Source organism: Pholcus phalangioides, unplaced genomic scaffold (genome assembly GCF_987345545.1).
Source record: "Pholcus phalangioides strain wild (caught in Gottingen) unplaced genomic scaffold, Ppha-v1.0 ptg000027l_1, whole genome shotgun sequence".
Classification (NCBI taxonomy): Eukaryota; Metazoa; Arthropoda; class Arachnida; order Araneae; family Pholcidae; genus Pholcus; species Pholcus phalangioides.
In genome coordinates, this window is record NW_028301617.1 from 1,252,164 (window position 1) to 1,266,187 (window position 14,024).

Sequence of the window (14,024 nt, forward strand, 5' to 3'; positions counted from 1 at the left end):
ATAGGTGCCAGAATTTTTAGTTCCATCGCCTTTCCTTCTTCAGAAATTGTTTTCCTCATTGATTCCCCCCCCCCCAAACAGAAGCCACATAGGGTCCTACACTATACCCGTAGCATGTGTACTGTCCTCCCGAAACTTTCTATTGTCCCCCAGGAGAGGATATTGCCCACTTCAGGAAACACTGGTCTAAACTGGCAAAGAATTAATAGATTTTGGGACATAAGGTTGATGTGGCTGAAATCTGAGTCAAATTGGGATTATATAGTATTGGTATTCAACTTGATAACAGACAAAAATATAAGCGTCAATGCATTTTCATGCTACATAAAAGTTCATCAGATTAATGTTTTCCACAGAGCAAGGAACCCCTTTTCAAAGGAATTACCCTATTTCAAAGGAATAAATGCCTTTCAGTGACATGATACAGTGAAACTGATTAACGAGCATAACTCATTCTGTGAACATGCTCATAATTGAACACACTTGTATATTGTACCCAAAAACCATAAGAAATAATGGAAACTCAAATGATTCGTTCCACAAACATCTGTCACAAGCAAACCAGCTAAGACTTTTTTTTTCAAAGATAAAGAGCAGGTTAATTTTATACTATTGTATATTTTTACTTGTTTTTTTTAATATTGTAGGCTCGAGTATTTTTGAAATGACACAAAAGAGCAAGGGGCTTTCTTAACTTTAAAATCTTGTTTGCGTTAGCACACAACAAGGCGGTGAGGCAGTCTTCTATTGGGGGGGGGGGGCCCTAATTGGTCACACAAAAGCTTCTCTAAGCTATAAATACAATACATACTTGTATATGCATATAAATACAATATTTTTCAAATTTAGTTTTCCATTGGAATAATAATAGGAGCTCAAAAAATGTGTGGGCTCAGCCCTTGAACTCATCAAGACAGCCTTGCTTGCAGTGAGAGAAATAGAACTGCACAGTGATGCATGTGATGCTTGAAAGCCAACGCAAACAGTGTCAGAGTTGTGATTGTTTTGTATTTTTGCTGCCCGGGGCAAACACGATTCAGCTGCCCCCACAAATTCAATAATTTTGTAACTGTGTTCTTTGTTCTCACCTAAAACTGTCACCCAAGGCAGGTGCCTCCCCTGTAGTTCCTGCCTGCTTGCTGGTGCTGCCATCTGTCTTCTATATTTTGAAGTGATGATGGTATATGATACAAGGTGATCCAAAAGTTACGCAGTTACAAAATAATTTTTTTCTCAAATTTTACAGATTTTGTAAATGTAAAGTTTTTTCATAGATAGCAGCATTATACTATTCAAGCGAAAGCAGTTTTTCTATGTGCACTGATACTGTAGTGTCAGTGTCTCTTTGTTGTGTGATCAAGATGGGTTCTTGCCAGAAACAAAGAATATTTTACAATTGGATAAAATTTTTCAACTCATTTGTTTGAAGCCGTTATTGAGGCATTCAAAAATGAATCTCCAAATGTTTCTGTGCACAATAAGACAACTATCTTCTAATTGGTGTCCTGCTTTCAAGAAACTGGAAATGTTGAACACCACGGGCGAAGCAGGCATCCGTCTCTGCTGAGCCAGCATGCAATGCGTGAACTAAAGGACGAAATGTTGAACTCACCTTTAAAGAGTGTAAGAGAGTTGGCATCACAGATTGATCGGTTGTATGGGACTGCTTACAGAGCCCTGACGAAATTGGAGTTTAATGTCTATCGTGCTCAGGTTGTTCAGGAGTTAAAAGCTTCCATTCAGATCAAACAATTGAGTTATTGATGATCAGATCCTTCATTGATGCAATTGGTACTGATAATCTTTGTATTTTGTATTCTTTACAGATGATGTTGGTACCATCTAACAGGTTATATTAGAAGCAGAATTTGGTAAACCTAAAATCTGTGTCTCTATCGTGAATAGTTTTTGCATTTGATCAAAATTAGTATATGTGGTGTGCAATTTTACATCATAGGATGTAATGTGGGTCTAATTTTTTTATAAAGAAACAGTGGATGGCAAATTGTATAGGAATATTATCTGTTAATTCATCGCACTGTTGCATAAAAATGAACGTTTTTGTTTTTTGCAACAGGATGGGGCAACCTGTCATACATACATAATAGACATTAACGACCACAGAAAAAGATTGTTACTGCACAGAGTCCTACACTGAGGGGTTAGCACACCAACCTCTCGGTGAGTATAAAAAAAGGCTGCCATACAGAATTGGCATTAAATTGCAGGTCCTGGTTTAATTAACCCACATGTGCAGAAAATTTTACAGAGTGCGACAAAAATGACCAAATGTATAAAAGAATAATCCCTACTCCATTTATGAACTACACAAAAAAAAACAATTCAATTGACAATTGAAAAAGAAAATGTGCTTACCCTGAGAAAAGTGGCCAAAAACTTGGCGAAAAAAAAAAAAAAAATGTGCTCGCATTCACGCAAAAGGATCAGATTTTGAATCCATAGTGTGATATTTTGAAATACACTTTGTTTTTGTATTCATAGATGTTTCATTCCAACTAATATAGTTTTTTTTATTTCTTTTGATAGCATTTAAAAAATAAAATATTTTAGCATGGGTTGCGTGACTTTTGGATCACCCTGTAGAACATGTAATGTTACGTAATTTTTCTGTAGGTCTAGCTGCTCTCTGCACTGAGAGACTTTTTTTAAATGGGGGACTGGCACATATTTGCGGCTTGCAGTTCGAAACCTGGATGGGAGTCCAGCATGATGCTCACATGACCACACTGCTGCTACACATTCTCCTTTAAATTGTTATGTATTGTGTTGCGATTCTTTTTCTCGTATTACACGAATTGTTTATAAAGTCAAAATTTGTTGAAATCACTTACACATCCTGCAAAACACTTATGAACTGAGTTACTTGTAACCTAAAGTTTTACTGTATTAGATGACGAAAGGGTCCAGATTAATTTGGTTTGTATAATCAAGAGTATAAATTAGTTGAAAAAATAACATACATTATATTTTGTAAGAAACCATTGCGGATGAATAAAAAAAATTAGCTTTTCCAAGAATAATTATACTGAAAGATCTGAAACCTAGGAAAACTCCAAAAATTTGAGGGGGGGGGGGGAATTTAAGATCTCAAAAAATTAAATCCTATACAAACCTTTTGCCTTTGTGAATCCTATCCATTGGCACATCGTCTCTGTTGAAAACATCAAAGTCATCGTAATCAAATATGCCTCTTCTTCCATCAAGGAGAGACGGTACTGGTTTCGGAGGCTGCCTAACAATCTCCTCTGACTTTTTGCTATGCATAGACAAATACATCTATATATCACGAAAAACAGTATAATAACATGAAGTACCGTAAGCCAGGGCAGCTTTGTGACAGCGGATAGTGTTGAAACTTTGCACTGGTGTACGAATTAGAGCAGCTGTGAATTTCAAAGTGCGTTTATTTAAATACATAATTTATTATAATAATTCAGTGGAAAGAATTTTTAGGTACAAGTTTATTTTCTTGCATTTTTTAACGAAATATGTGTGCTTTTTTTTTTTTTTTTTTTTTTGCAGAAGTGTGGTACAACTTAGTGACAAAAGAAAATTGAGGAAAATCAAGGAGAAAAAACCTATCTTCTAGATCTAAAAAAAGCTGGAATACACTGACTCAACACTGAAGTTTTAAATCCATTATGTGGACATGTTCACAAGAGAGAGAGAGAGAGAGAGAGAATGTAAGTGAACACTTTATAGGGCACCTGAATCAGCGAAAAACTGAATTGATAGAGAAAAGGCAGACCAGAAACTAAAGAATCAATGTGACTGGGAAGAACACCTCTGCATTGAATTTGCAGAGTTCATTAGGTGCACATATCCCAGCACTTTTTGGATATAGCGCCAAAAAGAACTCTCGTCAGTGGATTCATCTGAACATCTGATTCTTCATGTGAAAGTGATACAGTCTGTTGTGTATGCTGCAAAGTCAGATAACAGCTGGCATGAAACAGACTCTTGATTGAAAGCCAATGTCATTCCTGAGATCAAGGATGGGAGGAAGATAAAAAAGTAGGGGATATGCCTATGTTGTTGTTGTTTATAAGGTTAAATGTTATCCAGGAATGATAACCAAAGTTGGTAAACGAGATACTTTACTGAATGTGATGGATAAGATAAATCAGGCAAACACAGGAGAGATGGCTTAGTGAGAAGTATGTTCTATTGGATCTGGGTCTCATTCTGGTCTTTAACCCTTTGACCGTTACGCATATTCAAAGAAAATCTTCTGAATCGGGCACACGATTTTACCAAAATCCTTTGAAAAACGGCAGGGCCTCTTGAGGTAAGACGATGCCTTCCCCCAGTTGTCAACAGTAGGGTGCTGGATTTTCACTGATAGGATTCCTCCCACCGCAACAATAAAGCCAGAGGTATGAATAGGTCTTTTGTAAGTTGACGATAATAGCCTTACTGAGTGGAAAAGGTCCATGAAATTCAGGGAATAAGTTTTCCGTCAGTGAAAATTCTTCTTTCCTCCTGTTTCTTTGACTTCACACAAAATGATTCCCATTTATAGTGATTATAAAAATTACAGCAATATCAAAATCTGCTATACTTTGATATTCACATACATTCGATTAAAAAAATTAAATGACGTATCACTATGGATACATCTGATACGAATTCGTACACAAAAATGTATAAACAATAGCTATAATTTTTCGTAATAGAGAGGTGTCACATTTAAATTTTACAGTCAATTTTTAGCTCCAATCAGCGGCCAATTCTAGGTCTCACGGCCCATTTGACAATTTTTTTAAGTACTATAGCTTCGATGATTCTGATGAACTTTTATGAAAATTTTTACACCCCAGAATATGGATTAGTGTCCAACCTTGGGGTCCCTTATGATACTCATAATTTTTTTCCATGCCATAAATTCACTTTGAAAGGGGCTCCAATCGCAGGGCATGCTGTTTTAAACCACGAGCCCAACCAGACACGGCCCAGAGGCCTGGAGTGCAGACGGGAGGGGGGCAAAAATAAAATCAGGTTAAAGTTTTCGAAAGTAAACACGTAGAGGGCCCACGATGCCCTTAAGGCGATCGTGCCTAGGGCCCTGTTTCAGGATGGGGGGGGGATGCATTCAGAAGTTAAGTTGATTCTTCATAATTGAGTATTATTCAATTTTTCTATCTCAGTAGGCTGATACGAAGCTTTTGTGTGTCGGTTGGGGTGTTTATACGAAAACTCTTTTTTTCTTTCTGGTCATCTTTCTAGAGAATTGAATATTTACAAGAAATTACAATACATTTTACTGAAGTTTAAATCAAGATTATAATATGTAGTAAATGATTCTTTTTTCCCATTCAAATCATTATTTTCGATAATGATATGAAACATATATATATTTTTCATTTGTATGGAAAAATTCAAATCCATAAACAGAAACAAAAAAATCAATATTATACTGTATATGATATGCAAAGGCCTTTGTGGCAGTGCTCCTCAAAGTGTGCGTCGCGACAAGATGGAAGTATCGATAAATATCACCCTATTAATGCTTCGAAGTGATTCTGTTATGAATGCACATTACCTACTAAAATATCCCGGGGAGCCACCGACGAACCATGAGTGGGGCAAGGGAATTGCGAGTGACAAAAAAAATGTCCATCACTAATTTAGTTGATACAGTACTTTGATTTTTGAAGAACCACCTCAAAGTGCGTAAATAAGCACACAAATCAATATCTTGAGCTTGCCGCTGTGAGTCGCGATGAACCTTCGTTGAATGCTATATGAGTACGCATCCATTGTTTTTGTGTGTGGGATTGGGGGCGGGGGAGTTCGTGCCCACGAGAGGTAGTCCTCTCGCTTATCTGCCCTGACAACGAATTGTTCGTCCAGGCATACATTCGTTAGCCATCGAAAAAAAGTTGTGACTCGGTGAAAACGTTCTAGAAGAAAGACACACAAAGCACATCTTGATGTATGGGAGCCAACTGAATTAATATTCAATGAATAGAAAGGATTTGGTGGAAAATGAATCAATGAAACGAATCTGATGCTTCCATGCATATTACGGAAATTAACAAAGAAAACCAATATACGTTTCCACCTGTGGAGCAAAATATCTTTAGTACAGAACAATGCTGGGATTACCATTTACCCATTTTTGGTACAAAGTTTAGATACGTGAAGAATTCACGCTAAAAGGCGTGTATCGATCGTCTTGAAAAAAAAAAACAGTGTCGGATTATCTTTGCCTTTGTCAAAAGTTACCTGTTATCAGGACTCAAGAATCAAGAACTCATTCAACACTCCCAAAGAAGAGGGTGGGTTGGTTATTTTGGGAGTGTTGGTTCAATACGGATGAAAGTATTTAGGGGAAGGGGGGACGCGAGCATAGAAATGAGTACGTATTTGTGAATAGTCTGAAAAAAAAAGAGGGGGAAGATATTTCTTTTCTTATCAAAAGTACGTTCGTAAATGAGGACAATACATGTCTATTAGTGAGAATATACAAATACAACACCACAACAGGCAAAATGCCCAGCGAGGTGGCTGAGAAAAAGATGCCCATAACAAATATGGATGTCATCTATTTCAAAAATAAAGCAACCCAATTAAAAATGTATCGTCTCGTTTTTCTCAGTTCGATTTTATACTGTGTTTGCTAAAAGAAAACAAAAATGGGAGATATAATATGTGGCCCGACCAAAAATGAATAAGAAAATAATTTTTCGGACGAACAAAAATTAAATGAAAGAAATAATTTGCAGTTCTGTTGACGGGTAAAATAGGAATAAAAACCAATATAGGGGCAGTAGTATACTCTGTACTGTATTTAAAATTAAATTGAAAATCAAATCGGAAAATTACGTATCGACTATATGAATTGGGCAAAATGTTCCATGGATGTTCAAGATCAATTGTGAATATCGATCTCAACGATTTCCTGTTCCTGACATCAGCACATCAAGCATTGGCCAGGGATTGCCTGTCACTTTCCGAAATAGCCGGTCTAAGCCCGAATCATTTCTGAAATTCAGACGGACTTTGGCCAAAACTCTTGGCCCATTCGCGAAGTGGCCGGCCCCGTCTCAAATCGGTCGCGATTCGGGCTTTGGCAGTAACATGTATATAGGTGTACTGCTTATAGATTCTTTTTCTAAAAATCAACTGCATATATTCAAACTTTCAATTTTTTTCTCCATCTCTCGGTCATTTTACATGTATACATTATTTTATATGGTAATTTTTTTTAAATACCAAAGAAAGTTATTTTTTACTCCCTCTCTCTCTCTCTCTAACGGGCCGTTCAAGTATTACGTAAGAAAATTTTTAGCCATTTTTGACCCCCTACCCCCTTGTCAGCAAAAATTTGTCATCAGCTCTGCCCCTCTGAATCCTAACGCATATTTCTGGGATCAGAGACGTACAGGAAGGGGGGGTTCTCTCGTGCCCCTTTTCCACGATCAAAAATTTTTTTTTAAATTGAAATTTCGGAAAAAAATACCTTTATATGTTATTATAATCAATTTCTGTTAATCTCAATGTTATTTGAAGGCTATGAACTAAAAATTTATCTTTAATAAATTCATCGCGACCCACCCTCTAAGTCATATAATGATAAATCACATAAAGTTCCTTGGCCGGCGGACCAAATATAACCCTGGGGGTTACTTGATGCGGCCTGCCCTCTTCAAACCTAATATTGTAAAAATGAACTAAACGGCACATTTACAGATGGCTTAAGTGTTCCGTGGTACAATTTTCAGGACATTTAAACAGCCCGGTGCATATTTTCAGAACACTTAAGCGACCCGTGACACATTTAGAGATCCCTTGAGTGACATGTGACATAGTTTTAGAGCATTTAAGTGGCTCCCAGTGCGGTTCTACATCACTCAAATTACCCGCGGCACATTCTCAGATTATTTAAGTGATGCGTGGCACAGTTCCAGAGCACTTAAGCGGCCCGGACACATTTCCAGATCACTTGGATCCGCGAAACATTTAGAGATCACTAAAGTGGCTCTGTAGGGCACTTATCAATAGGAGGGATGTTACTTCAATTGCCCACAAACTATCGAAAGGTTTTTCTCGTTTTTGGGCACCGAGTAAGATGCCATTAAAAATATTTCATATTTTCATAAAGGGTGGTTGGTAAGCATTATCCAAACCCTCCCCCCCTTGTCATAAAAACTCAGCAAATCGGAAACCCCCCCCCCCCATCGATGATGACGTAATACTTAAACGGCCCCTAATGTACAGTGTCGAAATATTTGATGTACATCAAATATTGCAACTTGTTTCGACACCTCTTATTATTTGGTGCCCTGTGCCATTGCACAGGTCACATTGCCCTAAGACCCGCCATTGGCCTTATACTGTTCTGGTGGCCTCTGTAAATCATTCACGATATTGCATCGTCACCTTTACTTTATTGGCACAAAGAATCCGTGAAGCACAAAATATTTAGAATCCTGCTTATTTTATTTGTTTTAATTATATATATATATATAGAGCATTTTATAGCACATTAAAATATATTGTAAAATGCGTCTATAATAATAATGAAAGAATATTTTTACTCTTCGCTGCTGACAACAAACACACAGCTCTCATACCAACTGATAAGAAAATTCCATTTACTTTTCAATACATGTTGTATAGACACTTATGGATAAGTCAATGAATAGAAGAATTCAGTATGTACTTGTGGGGGGTGTTATTTACAAAGGTTTTTGTGAAAGAGTTTATCTACTACAGAGGTACACACTTATCTGACATTTTCTTTTTCTTTCTCAATACACGGCTAGTCACATACAAATACGGATGTAAAAAACCTTATCCAATTTAAAAAGAACTCCAATTATCCTATTATTCTTGGAATCCGAAATTTTCTTTCAGCACTGTACATGAAACATCGTTTTATATACAGTGTTGTGTAATATTAATTAATTGCATCTCAATATTCCTCATTCTCATATTATTTTGCTAAAATTAATGTTACTGTAAATAGAAAAGGTAAATTTTTGTATCAATTTTTACTTCATAAGGCAAATTTTCAGTGTGTCGGGGCATAGTCATTTTTTATAGCGCGTTTTTTATCAGTTTTCATGTCCTGAAAATCCTAGCCTTAATTATAAGCATACTTGCCAACTACTATGGAATTTACGTGGTTTCTACGGATTTCCACCACAAAATATGAAACTACTGTGGAAATCGTGAAAAATTATGTATGGTTGTTTTAGAAACTTCTTTTAATCAAGGATTTCCTTGAACTCCATTATCCTATCGTGTATAAAATGACGTCACACAAAGACTGCACTTCCAAAGAATAAATATCAAATTAATAACAAATCAAAAAGGTGCGGTTTACACTAAGATAACTTATCGTGCAGGCGGGTAACTAGGCTGGGGCGACCGGGACCCTCTTTGAACTTCCTCCTTGAGAGAGAACACACATTACTATTATTATATTTTTTATAACAAGCTGCAACATTCCCCCTCCGTTATATTTATTACCTCATCATAATATTATAAATTATAATGCAATTGTAAATCCTATAATTATTTTGATACAGTAATACCCCAACTTACGCTACCACGAGTTGCGTGATCTTCTATGAAAAGTTGCATGTTCTGATATATTCAAACTTAATCACGGTATTAATGCTGAGATAGTAGAATATGTTAAATAAAAATCAAGAAAGAGTTGCTTTATTCGATCAGAACACCAATATGTAGTGAAACTACATCGATTTCTGGGAGGCTACAGTATATAAAGATGAAAAATTTGCAGTGATTTAGAAATTAAATCTCAAGGGTTTTATGATACCAGCCATTTTTCTGTTAAAAAGTCATAATTTTCAACACACCCGGTAAAACGGGCGGGGGGACTATTTTTAAGGTTAAAAAATGAAAAAGAAAATATATTTTTTCCCACAACGTAAATGCAAAAAACATTTTGTTTGCTAATTGATCATCATAGTGCACCTCCATGCAAGAAATGCTAATTACGGACCTGGGGGGGGGGGAAGATGAAACAAGTAAGGTGTGACGGACCAGAGGTGTGCCAAAATGGATGTTGTCGGGCTGGCCGAATTTATGGCCTGACTTAATTAACCTACTTATTCAATTCTTGAATGATTCTCGAACTCTCAAGAATCATTAAAGAAATATTATCAAAGAAGTATTACAAAAAATATTATTACAATTATTCAAGAAATGATAATTTTTAGAGAAAGAAATCTTGATATTTAATTTCTAAAGAAAGTTAATTTTAAAAGTTTAAAATTTTGAACTTGTCAGAACTATTGCTGTATTTAACAAGTGCAATCAATTATATTACGATGTTTCTGAAGTTCTTTGGGAATATTAAGAAAAAGTGTTCTTCACACAAGAAAAAAAAACGAGTTTTCTTAAACGCACAGTTATAACTACACACACCCGCACAGAGATTTCGCTATTCAAGTTCTTATGTGTGTTCTCTATTATAGTACATAATAGAGAACACAGTGTCCTTTATTCATGTCTGCTTGCTGTATTATGTGCCAGTGAAGAGCATCCTGCAATGAGATCAGCATTACTGAATGCAGAGGGAGGAGCTCGTCAAACAGCATGGGTGACAAGTCTCAGACAAAGCAACTAGGGGAAAGCACTGGCCTGACCAGGACGCGTTGACGCGTCCTTGCCCGTTTTCGAAGGAATTTTCATGACGCGTCAACACGTCTTCGACGATTGAAGGGTTAAAGATCTACTACATAGGGTTGTGTCCCCATAGACATTGTCCTGTCTCACTTGGGGAGGGTGCTCCAACAACTCATTCTACAGGTCAGCTTAGCAGGGGAGGAGAGGAGCAGCCATAGGGGAAAGAAATTCTGAGAAGGGGGCAATTAGACAAATGTGTTTGGAAGACTGCCATAGGGCAATTAAATACCTTTTACCACCCTCAAACAGATGGGGTTGGATCAGAATGTTCATTAACTGTAGACTAGAAGTATGTGCTGCCGTGGCCTGTTCAAATGAGCAGTGAGTGAATGCTATAATGAATGCAGGACTCCCACTCAAAAAATTAGAAAAAGTAGGATGGGGGAGGGTACCCCCCGAGACAAATACAAGGCCACAACAGACAAAATTCCCAATGAGATGGCTGAGAAAAAGATGCCCATAACAAATATGGATGCCATATATTTCTAAAATATATAACTAAATTAAAAATGCAATTACAAAAACTATAAACAATATATATGTACATGTTAACATATTTTATACTATGCCCATAAAAAATATTTATGATTGTCTTATTCTAAGTATGGATAGCTTACCCTAACATGTTTTTATAGTATTTCTTTTTAAACGTGCCAATTGTATTAGAATTTACTACTTCTGGTGGGTAAGCTATCCATTTATTAACAACCCTATTAAAGAAAACTTTCCTGTGACACCACAACCTGGAATTGCCCCTTACCAATTGATACTGGTGTCCCCTTGTCAATCATATGTTCCTTTAAAACTAATAAATTCATGATATACTTCGGCCAAAATTCAAAAAAGTTATTCAATACAGTTGAACCCAGATTTAATCCCATCATATATATATAGTTTACAGAATTCTGGCACTATAATGAGTTTGGCATTATATTGAAACATGGTTTTACACATGTAAAGCCTAGGAGTGGAAGATTTGCTCATTGAAAATTTCAGGTGCAAAGCGGGTTTGGCATGACATGAAGGGAGGGGCACTACAACAGGGTTCAACTGTATTTGTTTTCTTTTGTCTTTCAGAGTCAGAGTCCTAAAGCAACCATGTGCAAGTGAAGCTTTGCGGCACTTGTCAAAATAGACTGCAATATTGGAAAATCTGATTGTCACGAAGTTGTACTACAAGGCGAGGTAACTTTGTGAGAGTTATTTAGTGAAATATATATTATCTGCAAAAATAATGATTAATTAAAAGCCTCATTCATAATTAAAATATGAGTAATGGCTATCTAATAACATTAATATAAAAAAATATTTTCACCTAGAAACTTTACAAAAACATCAAGAACTGTAACAAAGTCCCCCTGTTTACGGTATAAAAACATATCAGAAGGAAGATTCCAGTCGAAAGAATTCACAAAGCAGAGGAGAGCTAGGGTATCTAGTATGGCAGCAATAACATAATTTCCAATAATATGGGAACAGTGCTAGAGTAATGAATATTCCGAGCGAACTTACGTTTCTACCATCCTGTCAGTCTTCTCTAAATGAGGTGGTAAAGTACAACTTAATATCGCATCAACTGTTCTTTCACTGTCAAAATTGTAGTATTCCAAACACTCCTAAAATTATGTTGAAAAAAAAATGTATTTATTAGTGATACCTTTTTCCTATGATGTGTAGCAAGAATACGTCGCACGATTTTATGCAGTGACATGAGAGACATCTTAACTCAATAATTTGTACTTCCCAGACAAATGTTATCGATACCAATTAATGTAAAACTGGAATTAAAAGAACTTCTCTGAAAGTAGGGGAAAAAATGCAGATAAACTGATATAAAAAAAATTCATATTCCAATATGCAGTGAGTAAAACCAAGGTCCATAGCCACAGGACATAGCGTTCCCTGTGTGAAAATAATTGAGGGAAGAGCTCTTTCGCATGACAAATGAATTTTTTGAATTCTTATATCACTTAGCTTTTTATAGTGGAAGCCATTTTATCGTACTACAGTCGACGCTCGTTATAACGACCCCACATTATACAAATACAAATACAACGCCACAACAGGCAAATTGCTCAACGAGGTGGCTGACTTAAGAACATCATGGATCCCCAAGCCATTTTTTAGAGGGCCTACCTACTACTGCTACACCACACATGCACCCCGCCCACAAACCCCCCCCCCGCGGAACCCCCAACGAATTGGTACATGCGGGAATGTGTACCAACCCCATATTATCTAACAATCCTTATCCTAACCCCATATTATCCCTTATCACCACATTCATTGTACAAGGAAAAGGCCCCAAAGCGACATCTTCAAAAAAAATTGGGAAATTTTTCCACTGATGCTACTCATTTAACTATGCACAAAAATATTTAAAAATTTGGAAGTATTGGGGGGGGGGGGGGTCACTCAATTTTTTTTTTAAATATTCATATTTTGAACGCAAAGAATGAATTTGAAATGCTGCAACTTTATCGTCTTAGAGTGACGCCGTTCAAACAACACATTATGGCCTGATAATAGACACAAAGAAAGAGAAAAAAAAAAACTAGTTTCTAGAAGAGAAAAGCAGAGCTAGAGTGTGAAAAGAATTTTTTTATAGATCTCGCCAAGAAGCACGGGAGGCAATGAGCAGCCAACCGTTGTAATTTTTTATTAATTTTTTGCTCCTTCATTAATTGCACTCAGCCGCTAATTTTTGGATTTTTGTGTGTTTCTGGGTAAGATGAATGTACTTGAATTTTTCCATAATTTTTGATGGAAAAATTCAAAGGAATTTCAAAATTCCTTTCCTTGTCAGTCGCAACAGTACTCTATTGTGCAGGGAACTCGACTGTCGCAATCTTATGTAATAAAAAACACCAGAGTGTTCCAGATTCTGATGCGATTCAAACTGGAAGAGATCTCTGCAACAGGATAAGTTTGGTGTTCAGAGCTCTGATGTTCATTCATTCATTGCCTCATCACTGAATCCCCAAACCTGGTCTCCAAAGATCTACTGCACAGGGCAGTGTCTATGGCAGACACTGCCCGGTCGTCCCTGAGAAGTGTAGTGGGGTCTTAAAAGCTACAAGCTTTCTGCATTCCAATAACTCATTCTACAGTTAGGTCAGCTTAGTAGGGGAAAGAAAGGTAGGGGGGGGGGCAATCAGTACATTTGGAAGACTCTGCCATAGGGTAATTAAATACCATTTTCCACCCTCAAAATGATGGGGATCAGAATGTTCATTAGCTATAGACAAAGTATGCACTGTTATGGCCTGTTCAAATGAGCAGTGAGTGAATGTTGTAATGGATGTTATGATAGTGTGATCGGTAGAAAAATGGCGTGA

General features: G+C 36.7%; 1 protein-coding gene across 1 annotated transcript in view; it reads right to left on the reverse strand.

Annotated features, from left to right (window-relative positions):
• Nucleotides 1–14,024, reverse strand: part of LOC149068028 (activating signal cointegrator 1 complex subunit 2) — a 62,454-nt gene that overhangs the window by 10,503 nt on the left and 37,927 nt on the right. The window contains exons 14-15 of the mRNA XM_089251637.1: nt 12,199–12,302; nt 3,134–3,277 (exon numbers count right to left, since the gene is read on the reverse strand). Of these exons, the coding sequence (XP_089107763.1) occupies nt 3,134–3,277; nt 12,199–12,302 (248 nt within the window). The remainder of the gene's footprint in view (nt 1–3,133; nt 3,278–12,198; nt 12,303–14,024) is intronic.